General features: G+C 50.1%; 1 protein-coding gene across 1 annotated transcript; it reads right to left on the reverse strand.

The window, feature by feature from the left end:
• Positions 1-1,499: 1,499 nt before the first annotated feature.
• On the reverse strand, positions 1,500-9,271 carry LOC130189771 (mitochondrial import receptor subunit TOM20 homolog). Its single transcript, XM_056408706.1, has 4 exons — positions 9,263-9,271; positions 5,780-6,010; positions 5,620-5,642; positions 1,500-1,572 (listed from the first exon to the last, which is right to left on the reverse strand). The coding sequence occupies exons 1-4, from the start codon at positions 9,269-9,271 to the stop codon at positions 1,500-1,502; spliced, it is 336 nt and encodes a 111-aa protein (XP_056264681.1).
• Positions 9,272-14,478: the final 5,207 nt, after the last annotated feature.

Raw genomic sequence — 14,478 nt, forward strand, 5'->3', positions numbered from 1 at the left:
AATGATATTAATCAAGGCTACAACGTTAGCCGAATAGTTATGTTGCTAATCATTAGGCCTTTGTCTCTCTTTACCAGTTGCCACTTGTGTTTGTCCTCTTGAAAATAAATCTGTCAGCTTGGCACATTTGGCAGCATCCTCCTCCAATGCCTTTCTTTTTTTCAACCTGGCTTTTCCAGCCCCTCCTGCCCTCTTCCTCCCGTCCATCCTCCCTGACGCGTATCGTTGCGGTCGGGCCGCCCAGCTATCCGTAGCTGAGAAAACTTTGAAAAGACCGCGAAGGGCCGAACCAACTCGATTAGGAAGTGCTCCTCTCCCAAATTGAGTTGGTTGGTTCCATAATGGACTGAACCAACTCTATTATTTGGGAGGGGTGAACTTCCTCGCATGGTACAACCCATGCAGAGGCTGCGGTGTCAGAATGCGGAACGTGTTTAACCCACTTTAAGAGAAGATGGACTAACGTGACAAATGTTAACAAATACAATTCTCGACCGGCCCAGAAGTGAAGCGGCCCACCGGGAACTCTCCCGATTCTCCCGATTACCCACCCCGGGCCTGGTCCACAGTGGTCCTACAGGTGGGGCGTGCCCCTCTAGTGGGGAAAAGTGGTACTACAGATGGGGCGCAGGGGAAATGCAGAAAGACCAAAGTGTTTTGATTTCATTCAATTATAATTAGGCCAAATAAAAAGGCCTCAAGCTGCAAATCCAGTCTGGACAGTCGTTTTCTTTCAACGCCTCAATAGGTAGATCTTGCCTGTCACGAAGGCCGAGGTCAGGGATCTTGGGCTCAAAAAGGTTGGTGACCACTGATGTACCTGAAGGTTCAGGCATTTCAACATATATTTATTAACGACTACGTTTTATGTCGGTGTACTTTGAACTTGTGTATTATGTGAAGTTCTCATAAAGCTCTTTCTGCATTTCCTCCTGCCGGTCTTTCATAAGAGCTGCAGATAAGAGTGAATAAGAAGTCCTCATGATGTCAGCAGTGTTGGAATAAATGTTAAATATTCAACTACAAAGTAGAAAAGCATGTTTGATACTTGTTTTGAATCATACTGGGATGTTTGCAGAAATTGATTGAATGGCCCTACCCAAAAAATATTTCACCTGCCGCCACTGGCAGACGACTGTGTGAGTCTCAGGGAGGTGAAGGTGAGGTTTACACCCACAGAGCTGCAGGTAAGAGGCGGAGCCACCCTGAAGAGGAGAGCTGCTGCGACACACTCAGGAAACGAGAGTTACGGTAAATGTTCACATTTAATGACGTTCGACAATTAAATGCAGTTTAAGAATTCTTTAACTAGTTTCCTGCAAGAAAAAAAATCTATATCAATAACATACGGCCATTTAGTTTGTTTAATAAAAGAACAAAGACCCGTTCTTTGGGAAAGGGAACCTTACATTGACTTCTGTTGTAATCTGGCGCTATAGAGAAAGTTACAGGGGGCGGGGGCTGCCGGGGGTAGATAGAGCTTCTGTTGGGGACTATTTTCAGCGGCGGATGAATCGACATCTGGTGCTGTCGTGTGTTTGTGGCAGCAGGGACGGAGAATTGAGTCTGAACCTGACGTTTAACGACAGTGAGAACAAGAAGGAGAACTCTCGCACTCGTCCTTCACGTGGTTTTGTGTTTTCGTGGCAGCCCGTCGTGAAGAGCACAGAAGCAAAGGAGCCACAGGAGGAAGCTGCAGAGGTCAAAGGTCAGAAGAAGAAGACGAAGAATCAAAAGCCGCTTCCGGAGAAATCGGAAGCCGACCAGAAGCTGGAGACCAGGTGAGGCGTTCAGGGACATCTTTCGATCTGTTAATCCACGGAGCCGCCGTCTCTCTCCTGGTTGTTTATGTGAATGAACGGTGGTGCCATCCGGACCATGTGTGCGTGAAGGAGCGCTTCTGTAGCCCGAACATTGAACTGTTGGCCGTGGGGATGCGCCCGTACTATTTGCCGAGAGAGTTCACGTCCGCCATTGTGGTTGTCGTGTACGTGCCGCCATCAGCTGACGCTGAGGAAGCTGTGGACACCATCCACTCCACTGTGTCTGCTCTGCTGAATCATCAGCCTGGAGCATTCATGGCTATCACTGGTGACTTTAACCACACCACATTGGAAAAAGCTCTGCCAACCTTCCATCAATACATAGACTGCCCAACAAGGAACAATAAAACTCTGGACTTGCTGTATGCTAATACTAAGGACGATACAGCGCCACTGCCCTTCCCCTCGGCAGGTCTGATCATGACCTGGTCCGCTGACACCCAGGTATGTTCCTCTGGTGAAGAGGCTGCCGGTGACCACCAGGACTGTGAGGAGGTGGTCTCTGGAGGCTAACGACGCCTACAGGACTGCTTCGAGTCAACGGACTGGGATGTGTTGTGGACCGCACGGGAGGACATCAACAGTATGACCGACAGCATCACGGAATACATCAAGTTCTGTGAACACACCACCATCCCATCACGGACTGTGCGCTGCTTCCCCAACAACAAGCCCTGGATCACCAGGGACCTGAAGGCGCTTAACATGAAGAAAGCTGCTTTCAGGTCTGGAGACAGGGATGAGCTGAGGAAAGCCCAGCGCAACCTAAAGGTGAAGCTCAGGAGGGCAAGGACTCCTACAGGAGGAAGCTGGAGGCCAAACTCCAGCTGAACAACACAAGGGAGGTGTGGTCTGGCATGAAGCAGATAACTGGCTTCAAGGTGGGAGGAGACAGCCAGGGCTCCTGGAGAGGGCCAACGAGCTGAACTGTTTCTTCAATAGGTTCAGTTCACAGCCCTCTCCTGTCTCCTCCACACATCACACCTCCCAAACACCTCCCCCCCTCTCCCCCCTCCCGAGCTGCACATCCACCGAGCCCTCAATAACAAAGGGCTCCTCCACCTCCCCTCTCTGTGACGACTGACCAGGTGAGAAGACAGCTGGAGAAACTACACCAGCGCAGAGCTGAAGGTCCTGATGGCATCAGCCCCAGGGTCCTAAAGACCTGCGCCACCCAGCTGTCTGGTGTCCTGCAGCGCCTCTTCAACCTCAGCCTGAGGCTGGGGGAAGTCCCGTGCTGTGGAAGACGTCGTGCCTGGTCCCTGTCCCCAAGAAGTCAACACCATCTGGCCTCAACGACCACCGACCGTCGCCTCACCTCCCATGTGATGAAGGTGCTGGAGAGGCTGGTCTTGGCCCACCTCCGCCGCAGGTGAAATCGTCGCTGGACCCTCTGCAATTTGCTTACCAGCCTCATGTGGGAGTGGACGACGCCATCATCTACCTGCTGCAACGAGCTCAGTCGCACCTGGATGGAACCGGTGTCTCTGTGAGAGTCACTTTGACTTCTCCAGTGCATTTAACACCATCCAGCCACTGCTGCTGAGTGAGAAGCTGCGAGGGCCGTGGACGCTGGCCCACCATCTCCTGGATCACTGACTACCTCACAGGCAGACCACAGTTTGTCAGAATGGGGCGTGTGCTGTCTGGAACGGTGGTCAGTGATGTTGGAGCCCCACAGGGAACTGTTCTGTCTCCCTTCCAGTGACTTCCAGTACAACACGGAGTCATGCCATCTGCAGAAGTACTCTGATGATTCTGCAGTGGTCGGGTGTATTAGGGATGGACGGGAGGAGGAGTACAGGGCAGTGGTGAGCGACTTTGTAAAGTGGGCCGATGAGAACCACCTGCGGCTGAACGTGGCCAAGACCAGAGAGATGGTGGTGGACTTCAGGAGGAAGGCGACAGCTCCTACACCTCTGAGTGTCCTGGGAGTGGACGTGGACATGGTGGAGGACAAGTACCTGGGCGTCTCCATCGACAGCCGACTGAACTGGAAGGCCAACATCAACGCTGTGTACAAGAAGGGGATGAGTCGACTTTTTCCTGAGAAAGCTTGATCCTTCAACGTGTGCAGCAAGATGCTGGAGTTATTCTACCAGTCGGTTGTGGCCAGTGTGCTGCACTTTGCCATTGTCTGCTGGGGAGCAGCATCGAGCCGGTGACACCAGCCGCCTCAACAAACTGGTTAGGAAGGCTGGCTCCATCATCGGCTGCCAGCTGGAGCACCTGGAACAGGTGGTGGAGAGGAGGACGTTGAAGAAACTGGTGTCCATATTGGACAACCCGGACCACCCTCTCCACCACCTCCTACAGGGACAGAGGAGTACTTTCTCCAAACGTCTCACCCTCCGCTGCCACAAGGACAGATACAGGAGAACATTCCTGCCGACGGCTATGAGGCTCTACAACAGTTCACCTCTTGCCAGATCACCCTAACCCTTCTTATATTTGTGTTTTTTTATTTTTTTATTTTTATTTTTATTCTTGTGTGTTGCTGCTACTGGCTCGACAAATTTCCCCTTGGGGATTAATAAAGTATATATATATCTATCTATCTATCTATCTATCTATATCCTCGTAACTATACTCTACCCTGTGCAGCACTCACTGTCCAGATTAAACATGACTGTTACCTGTTGTTTTGTTACGATAAGGACACACATAACTACACACAGGAGTGTGTCTTTTGACGACACATGAAGCAGCTTGCTCCAGCCTTCATTTAGGATTTCGACGGCATTAACGAAACGTTTTCCACCTTCATGACGATCATATCACTTGTTCACTGGTGATAAAAATATCTAAACCGACAATACAAAACAATATAAACACGGATTTTCAAAGAATCGAACAGCCGACTTGTGCACCTGCTGTTCTGTTCGTTGCTTGTGAACTACCATTGAGCTATAGGTATTTCACCCGATAACCCGATTTACATTACAATGTACTTTGCAATAACAAAAACTGACTTTGAGCAAATTAAGTAAGTAATATAGTAACTTTGGAAGACATTAATATTTATATAATATATTCTAACACCGACTGCCTTTTCTTCTAACATCATAGACCCACCTAACTCAAATACGTGATTGCATAGGCAACAGCTTTATTAAAGTTGATGCGACAATAGGAAACGAGTTCCTGATTATCACTATGAGTGATTTATCTATTCATCTAAAACTTAAACTGACTGTAATCAACCCATATTCCTCTATAGCTCAATGGTAGTTGGGATGCAAGTTAGGAGGCCCTGTGGTCAGATGATCGCAGGTTCGATTCTTGGCGTTAATCTTAATCCATTTTTTATTGTTTGTATCGCCAGTGAACAAGTGATATGTTCATGAAGGTGGAAAACGTTTCGTTAATGCCGTCGAAATCCTAAATGAAGGCTGGAGCAAGCTGCTCACCCGTCATGTGTCAAAAGACACTGACTCCTGTGTGTAGTTATGTGTGTCCTTATCGTAACAAAACAACAGGTAACAGTCTTTAAAACATTAGCGTTACATAAAAAGAACGTGACAGAGAGGTTGCGATGGAAATGTGCATTTCCTAGTTAGTCAGACGGGTCCTGAGAGGCAACTCGAGGCCACTCCACGGCACATCTGCCTCATGCACGCGTGCAAAACCAGTTCATTCAAAAACCAGTTAATACCGCACACCGGAAGTGATGGACGTCGGCCGGCGTGATGGAGGCCGAGGCGTTGGCGAGGTCGTCACGGAGGGTCCACGTGAGGAAGAGGAGGAGGAGGAGGGCTCGGGGGCGGTCTCCTCCTGGTCCTCATGTCGTCCTCGCCAGACTCTGGCGCTCACGATCCGCTGCAGGACCGGAGCACAACACACAGCGGGTTAGTCTCTTCTCGGTGGCCCGTCGTTATGTTCTTCTGCTCCCGCTTGTTCCGCGTGGAGAACCGAAGGACTCGCGGAGGTCCGAGGGGAGCGCTGGGCCCGCCTACCTGGCTGATGCTGGGCAGCTTGGTGAGCAGCATCTGGAAGACGGGCGGAGGCAGAGTCTGCTGCAGCACCTGCAGCAGCTGCTGCGGCTGACCGCACACGGCGATGGCGTTGGTCAGGTGGTCCACGCCTTTCTCTAGTCGCCTGTGGAGCGCAGCGCAGACACGAGGCGTGAAGACGAGCACTCGGGGCGTCTCACAGGAAGCCCTTCTTCTTCTTCTTCTTCTTCTTCTTCTTCTTCTTCTTCTTCTTCTTTTAGATTTTTGTTTTTAGGCGGCTGGCATCCAAACTGGTGCATTACCGCCACCTACTGCCTTTCTTTGCGAACTTGAAATATCTAGCACTTTATCCCCTCAAAAATAAAATAAATAAAAATAAACTAAACTAAGAAGGGAGCCCTGTCAACTTCAGTGCCCTAAATTCTTCTATCCAACCCTGTCTCCTTCAGATACTGCAGCACCCTTCCTGCCCCCAAGGATAATGCATCCCTCAATTGCACCCCTCCTCCTGCCAGCCTCCTCTTCAACCTGCCTCGCTCGCTTCTAAATGTCTGGCAATGCCACATGACATGATCCACCGTTTCTGCTGTCTTGCAGTACTCACACAGTCCGGTTGGGTGTTTTTTAATTAATTGCATTGTTTTGTTTAGCTTTGTATGTCCAATCCTGAGTCTACTCAATATGTTTTCTTCTCTAGTGCTAAATATTGTTGTCCTCCCCTTGTTAACCTCCTTCTGAATAGTATACAGATGTCTTCCTGTGCCTCCTGCCTCCCAACTGTGCTGCCATTCCTTAATAATGTTTTCCTTTATTATTGATTTAGCTTCTGATTTGCGAAATAAAATATCCTTCTTGTTCTGACATTCCAATGCTTGTTTTGCTAGTTTATCTGCTGCTTCATTTCCCTTTACCCCTCTATGTGCCGGCACCCACATGAATGCTACCAACATACCCATATGCTTAAGACGGAAAAGTGCTTTGTGTATTTCATTGATTAAGTCCTGCCTGCTGTTAGATGTGAGTGATTGTAATGACAATAATGTTGAACTGGAATCCGAACAAATGATGACCGTACTTATCTGACCCTCCTCCACCCACTGTAGTGCTGCTAGAATGGCCAATGTCTCGACTGGATACACCGACAGATGGTCTGACGATCTCCGTTTGACTTCATCACGAAAAGATGGGCTGGTGACCGCAAAACCGGTTCTACCTGGACGAGGATCTTTCGATCCATCCGTGAATGCCGGAGTAAATGATTTATATGTCGTCTTTAGCCTATCCTCCACCATTCCTGCAATATTATCAATGTTTTTAAGTGCTTGGGTTTTGTTCAGAGTGAGAAAAAATTGATCAACTAATACTGAGGAAAATAACCAAGGAGGTGTTACCGATAGCGACGCGGTAGCAGTGGATTTGATCTGATTCAACATCATCTCCCTTGCAGATTGTCCACGACTCCACGCGAAGCAGCCCCGTTTGTCCCTTTGGCTTTCCCAACACGGCATGAGCCCCTTTGGTTGGCTGCTTGTCCACGGAATGCCCTTCAGATTGGCCCAATAGCTCAACATTAACTGTTTACGTCTCAAATGCAGCAGCATCTCACCCACCTCCACCTGGAGAGCAGACACAGGACTTGTTCTCAAAGCCCCACAACAAAGTCTCAGAGCCGGAGATTGCACCACATCCAACTTTTTTCGTGACGTTTTTGCCGCAGTTCCAAACGCTATACACCCATAATCAAGAACTGATCTCATCAGCGCAATATCAATATTCTTCATTGCAGGCCTGCTGGCTCCCCATTCCGACCCGGTTAGACACCTCATCACATTTAAAATATTTGTACATTTCCTAACTATCATCTGAATCTGCTCATTCCATGTTAGCTTATCATCGAACCACACCCCTAGAAACCTCAAAACCTTCACTTGTTCAATAATTTGCCCATATAGCTTTCGCTGAGTAACCACTCCTCTCTTCCTAGTAAAGCAGATTGTTTTAGTTTTCCCCACAGAAAACTTGAATCCCCATGCATAAGACCATCTTTCCACTTCATTCACGGCCTCTTGTACCTTCCCTTTAATGTGGTTTATGTTCTTCCCCCTCTTCCACAACGCTCCATCTTCTGCGAATAGGGATCGTCCAATATCACTCTGAACTCGAAGGAACACATCATTCATCATGATGGAGAACAGTATTGGACTGATTACACGACCCTGAGGTGGACCATTCCGAATATGTGGTTCTTTTCCAGGTACCCCCCAGGGATCACCCCGAAACAGGCGAATTCGAAATAAAGGTCTCAGAGTCTGGGTCTCTTTTTGGGGTTATAGCCCACGTCGACCCAGTCCCGAATATGGCTCTTTGGTCTTTGTACCCCCCAGGGATCACCCCGGAATAGGCGTTTGAACGCGGCTCTCTAGCGCCACCAAGGTCCCAGAGTTTCGGTCTCTTCATGGGGTGATAGCCCCGGTCCACCCGGTCCCGAATATGTCCTTGTGGTCTCCGTAGCCCCCAGGAATGACCCCGCAATAGGCGGGCTCTCTAGCGCCACATAGGTATGAAAAGGCGGTACTTGTGCTGTAACTCCTTAGGGGAAGGTCCGATCGGGCTGAAATTTCGTACACATGTTCTGGGGGACTAGACGCTCATGACCCATGGGTCAAATATTTTTTAAATAGGGGCCCGTTCGAGATATAGGTCTTATTCGAAATAAAGGTCCCAGAGTCTGGGTCTCTTTTTGGGGTGCTGGCCCAGAGGCGCCCCATCCCGAATATGTGGTTCTTTTCCAAGTATCCCCCAGGGATCACCCCGAAACAGGCGAATTCGAAATAAAGGTCCCAGAGCCTGGGACTCTTTTTGGGCTTATAGCCCAGGTCGACCCAGTCCCGAATATGGCTCTTTGGTCTTGGTACCCCCCAGGTATGACCCCGGAATAGGCGTTTGAACGCGGCTCTCTAGCGCCACCAAGGTCCCAGAGTTTCGGTCTCTTCATGGGGTGATAGCCCCGGTCCACCCGGTCCCGAATATGTCCTTGTGGTCTCCGTAGCCCCCAGGAATGACCCCGCAATAGGCGGGCTCTCTAGCGCCACATAGGTATGAAAAGGCGGTACTTGTGCTGTAACTCCTTAGCGGAAGGTCCGATCGGGCTGAAATTCGGTACACATGTTCCGGGGGACTAGGCGCTCATGACCCATGGGTCAAATATTTTTTTAATAGGGGCTCGTTCGAGATACAGGACTTATTCGAAATAAAGGTCCCAGAGTCTGGGTCTCTTTTTGGGGTGCTGGCCCGGATGCGCCCCATCCCGAATATGTGGTTCTTTTCCCTGTACCCCCTTAAGAAGAGGCACCAAGGGGTACATTCTAAATAAAGGTCCCAGAGTCTGGGTCTCTTTTTGGGGTGATAGCCCAGGTCGTCCCGGTCCCGAATATGGCTCTTTCGTCTTGGTACCCCCCAGGGATGATCCAACAGGTGTGAGCTCACCTTCGCCATGCCTGCCGTCTCTTTGGTTGCCTTCTGCTTTCTCCGCCCTGCCACACACACACACACACACACACACACACACACAGTCAGAGTCCAAACTACCAACGTTTTACGACATTAAAAACAAAGACAGTTGAGACACATAAGTCCACTTAGAAGACAAACTTTGTTTTCTTTCTAATGTTTTTAACTATTCCTTTAAAGCGGTGGCTCTCAAACTGTTTCTGTGGCGCCCGACCTTGAAGAAAGATGTTCATGCCCCACCGCCCAACAAAATGGTCTCTGCTGACTATTGAAAAAAACGTTTTGTGATGACTCCATCTGTGCCTTTTCAAATAATAGAATAAATAAAATTGCAATTACATTCAAGTAAACCAAATGTGCAATCACTTTGTTAGAACAATGCAAATAAAGATCTATTTCGACCTCACTCTGACCGTCACCACGGTCTTCACCTTGAATGAAGCCTTCTTCTTCCTATCTGCGAGATCATAATATCAACAATGTCATGTGACTGACCGTAAGAGGCTGGCCGTAGGCTATAAAGCAACCGGAAAACCACGCCTCTTCCTCTTTGCCTTCTCGCCTCATTGGAGATCGGTAAGTATGTCGGGAAGCCAATAATCCGTCACTTAGTGTGCAGGTGACTTGTGTCCCTGAGGATTTCTGTGGTTTTTCCCATGAGTTATGTATGTAACTCTCTGGCTGTTGCAGGTAAGATAAATGATATCACCTGCGGCTGATTGCCATAGCCTGTTTGGCATTTTTGCGCCCTGGTACGTCCGCGTACAGGAAAGGGGTGATTTTTGGTTCTTATGAACTGTATTTGTGTTTATACTTCGAGCCAGTGAGCATATATCCACATTGACTACTGTTCGCAGCAGGAGGGGTTAATTGGTACTATTATGGCTCCCCAGACCTGTCTGTTCTGTGGGGCAGCCATGGACATTCGTGACGGTCACCGTGAGTGTCCGTCTTGTTTGGGCATGGCCCATTTAATGGATGACGTTGATTGCCCATGTCCAGCAGCCATTGATCTGCCTCTGGAAGAAAGGGCCCGAAGGGCTAGGCTTGAGGGGCATTCCCAACACACTGTGGCAGCTGCTCCCCCTAGTAGGGAACGAGAGCGTTGCATGGAAAGCCGCTCCCGCAAGCGTAAACGGGGGCACTCCCAGGGGCGGGGAAAAAAACGTGCCCCAGAGACTAACTCTAAGCCACTGCAGAGTCCAGCCCCACCTGTAGATGGGGCAGGGGGGCAGGAGGATACTCGGTGTCAAATCCTGGCCGCCATTCGTGGTCTGGCAGACAGGGTGAGTAGAATGGAAGCTCAGAGAGCAGCTCCACTGACTGCGGCTTGTTCGGGGGGGATCTCCCCGAGGGACTTGCCGGCATATGAAGAACATCAGACAGACCATCCTGATGCTATATCGCTTTATGCACAGGTTTCTCTCTTGGGGGACGAGTGCCACCCAGAGATTGCCGAAGAGTCACATGGCCTTAGCCTATCTAACGCAGGTGAGTCTGCGTCCATAGACAATGGTACTGGCGATTGTGTTCCCAGTGATGTGTGCCCTGACTCCCAGAGTGTCTTGGAGAAAGCTGAACAGTCTCTGCATACTCGAGAGAGCGTGCAGCGCACATTCAGTCGGCCTGCAGCGATGAGGCAGAGACCAACCGGCCAGCAGCACCAATTTCAGGCTGCCTGGGGTCATCCAGAGCGCTGGATGCGTGGCAGGCGCCAGGGCTCAGGCGCACATGGTTCAGGTGATGCTGCAGGAAGACTTCGACTGCAGCATCAAGGGTTTCAGCCCCGGCCTACAGCATCGGCGGCGGCCCCCACCTTTTTCCAGGGTCCATATGACGTTAGTCAAGCACTCAGTCCAGGCAAAAGTTCTGTCCGAGGAGATTGCAATCCTCCTTCGGAAGAAAGTAATTACGAATGTAAGGCCCAGCGAACAGCAAGCTGGCTTTTATTCAACATATTTCCTTGTTCCCAAAAAGGATGGTGGGATACGTCCCATCCTGGACCTCCGGCGCCTAAATTCTTACATTAAGGTTCTGCCGTTCAAAATGCTGCACACACGGCACATTCTAGAGTCGATAGAACAAGGGGAATGGTTCACCACTATCGATCGAAAAGACGCGTACTTCCACGTCCCCATTTGTCGGGCACATTGGCAGTTTCTACGGTTCGCTTTTCAAGGGCAAGCTTACGAGTTCAAGGTCCTTCCGTTTGGTCTCTCCCTTTCTCCGAGAGTCTTCACCCGAGTGGTAGCAGCCGCTCTGTCACCACTCCAGAGGGCAGGTTTAAAGATCCTGCCATACCTGGACGACTGGCTGGTCTGCGCTTCATCTCGCGAACAGGTCATGCAGCATACCGGGAGGGTCTTAGCTCATGTCCAAGCCCTTGTTTTCAGGGTGAACTTAAAGAAAAGCAACCTCGAACCGAGGCAGGAAACTGTATTCTTGGGGCTTTGCCTGAACTCTCTTATGATGAAGGCGTCCCTTACCCCTCAGAGGGTGGCGAGAATCCTAACGGTCTTGCGTATCTTCCGACTGGGCAAACGCCTACAGTTGGTTCACTTTCAGAGACTGCTGGGATTGATATCAGCAGCAGTGTTGGTGATTCCGCTGGGCCTGCTCAGGGCTCAGCCCCTACAGCGGTGGCTGAATGCGTTCAACCTCCATCCACGGAGGGACAGGCATGTGAAGCTCAGAGTGACTTAGTCATGTCAGAAAGCTTTGAGGCCATGGTGGGACCACAAGTTGCTCACACAAGGTGTACCCTTGGGCAATCTGCCTTCAAGGAGGACGTTGGTGTCCACAGATGCCTCCATGACAGGCTGGGGAGCAGTCTGGGAGGGCAGAATGGCGAGAGGTGTTTGGAAACCTCCATGGGACACCGAACACATCAATGTGCTCGAGCTGAGGGATGTGCATCTGGCTCTCAGGGCTTTTCTCCCATTCATACGCGGCAGGCATGTCCTGGTGAAGTCGGACAGCTCTGCCGCAGTTTACCATGTCAATCATCAAGGAGGCACAAAGTCTCGGCGTTGCCTCAAGGTGGCACAGAGGCTTCTGCCTTGGGCTTTTCCACGTCTGGCCTCGCTAAAGGCTGTCTATGTACCAGGGGTGCTGAATCAGGCTGCAGACCTCCTCTCCAGATCGGGGCCTCTCCCGGGGGAATGGAGACTACACCCAGAAGGGGTGGCGAGTTTGTCAACTCAATTTGGCATGGCTCAGGTAGACCTGTTTGCATCCAAGGAAACAGCCCATTGCCAGCTGTGGTTTTCCCTGAGGCCCCCAGGCGGTCCTCTGGGCCTGGATGCTCTGTCTCACGAGTGGCCGAAGGGGTTACTGTACGCTTTCCCCCACTACCATTGATTCCTCATGTGTTGGACAGAATCAACCGGGGGCACTACAAGGTTCTGTTGGTAGCCCCACGGTGGCCGGGGAGACATTGGTTTCCGGCCCTCCTTCGCCGAGTTCACGGCCGACCTTGGCCCTTGCCACTCAGGGCGGACCTTCTGTCCCAGGCGGGAGGAAAAATGTGGTACCCCAAGCCAGCTGTTATGCAGCTGTGGGCTTGGCCCCTTCTCAGTCCGCCTCTCATGACCTGAGTGAAGCTGTTCGGGAGACCATAGATAATGCTAGAGCACCCTCCACACGCTACAATTACAAGCAAAGGTGGAAATTGTTCTCATCATGGTGCCACCATAAAGGGGCAGATCCCGTCACCTGCCCGGTGGCTTTGGTACTTGACTTCCTCCAGTCGCTGCTGGAGGCAGGTAGGGCAGCTAGCACCCTGAGGGGCTACACTGCAGCTATTTCTACTTTCCATGACACACTGGGGGGGCTTTCGGTAGGGAAGCACCCCATAGTGTCCCAGTTTCTAAAAGGTGCTAACCGTCTACGCCCAGGCAGGAGTTTACGGGCTCCATCTTGGGACCTACCTTTGGTGTTGAGGTCCTTGGCTACAGCCCCATACGAGCCACTGGAACAGTCAGATTTTAAGTTTCTGTCACATAAAACTGCATTCCTTTTGGCCATTTGCTCTGCCAAGAGGGTGAGCGAGCGACACGCACTGTCTGTGAGCAGCGAGTGCTTGAGGTGGAGAGCAGAATATGCAGGGGTGTCCCTGTGGCCGAACCCGTTCTTCCTCCCTAAGGTGGTCAGCCCTCAGACAGTGAATCAGGCTATTGAAATGGAAACATTCCAACCTGATCCATCTTGCCAAGAGGGAGCGGCTCTTCATACATTGTGTCGAGTCAGGGCACTGAAGGCCTATGTTGATCGTATTTCAACATATATTTATTAACGACTACGTTTTATGTCGGTGTACTTTGAACTTGTGTATTATGTGAAGTTCTCATAAAGCTCTTTCTGCATTTCCTCCTGCCGGTCTTTCATAAGAGCTGCAGATAAGAGTGAATAAGAAGTCCTCATGATGTCAGCAGTGTTGGAATAAATGTTAAATATTCAACTACAAAGTAGAAAAGCATGTTTGATACTTGTTTTGAATCATACTGGGATGTTTGCAGAAATTGATTGGATGGCCCTACCCCAAAAATATTTCACCTGCCGCCACTGGCAGACGACTCTGTGTGAGTCACAGGGAGGTGAAGGTGAGGTTTACACCCACAGAGCTGCAGGTAAGAGGCGGAGCCACCCTGAAGAGGAGAGCTGCTGCGTCACACTCAGGAAACGAGAGTTAACTTCAGAGTCAGAAACACTGCAGTCGAGACGAGTCTCTGCTTTTCTCTCTGAGACGATTCAAAGTGACGTCTTCAGGTTTTTCTCAACAACTCAACAGAGTCTCTTCCAAACACTGGTGAGTACATCTGATCATATTCACACCTGTGATCACCAGGATTAACACAACACTTTAGCTTTACTCGGGCAGGAAGTTCCTCTCTTATCACTTCATACCTGATGAATTATTAACAATATAACTATGGCTGTCTGTCCACAGTCCCACGACACAGAAACTCACTTTAACTGCTTTAAACTGTCTCAGGAGGACTTTAGTAACTTTGACATCTGTCTGAAAAGAAGTGTTTTTAGTTTCCGTCGGAAGGTTTTAGAGACTCTCTGCTTTCCTGATGTCAGTGGGGAGCTCGTTCCACCAATGAGGAGCCAAGACAGCAACCAGTTGAGACTTTTTCGAGTAATTAGCTCGAAGTGACAGAGTCACGAGTCGATTGGTTGTTGTGAAC

Source organism: Pseudoliparis swirei, chromosome 24 (assembly GCF_029220125.1).
Source record: "Pseudoliparis swirei isolate HS2019 ecotype Mariana Trench chromosome 24, NWPU_hadal_v1, whole genome shotgun sequence".
In the NCBI taxonomy this organism is placed as follows: Eukaryota; Metazoa; Chordata; class Actinopteri; order Perciformes; family Liparidae; genus Pseudoliparis; species Pseudoliparis swirei.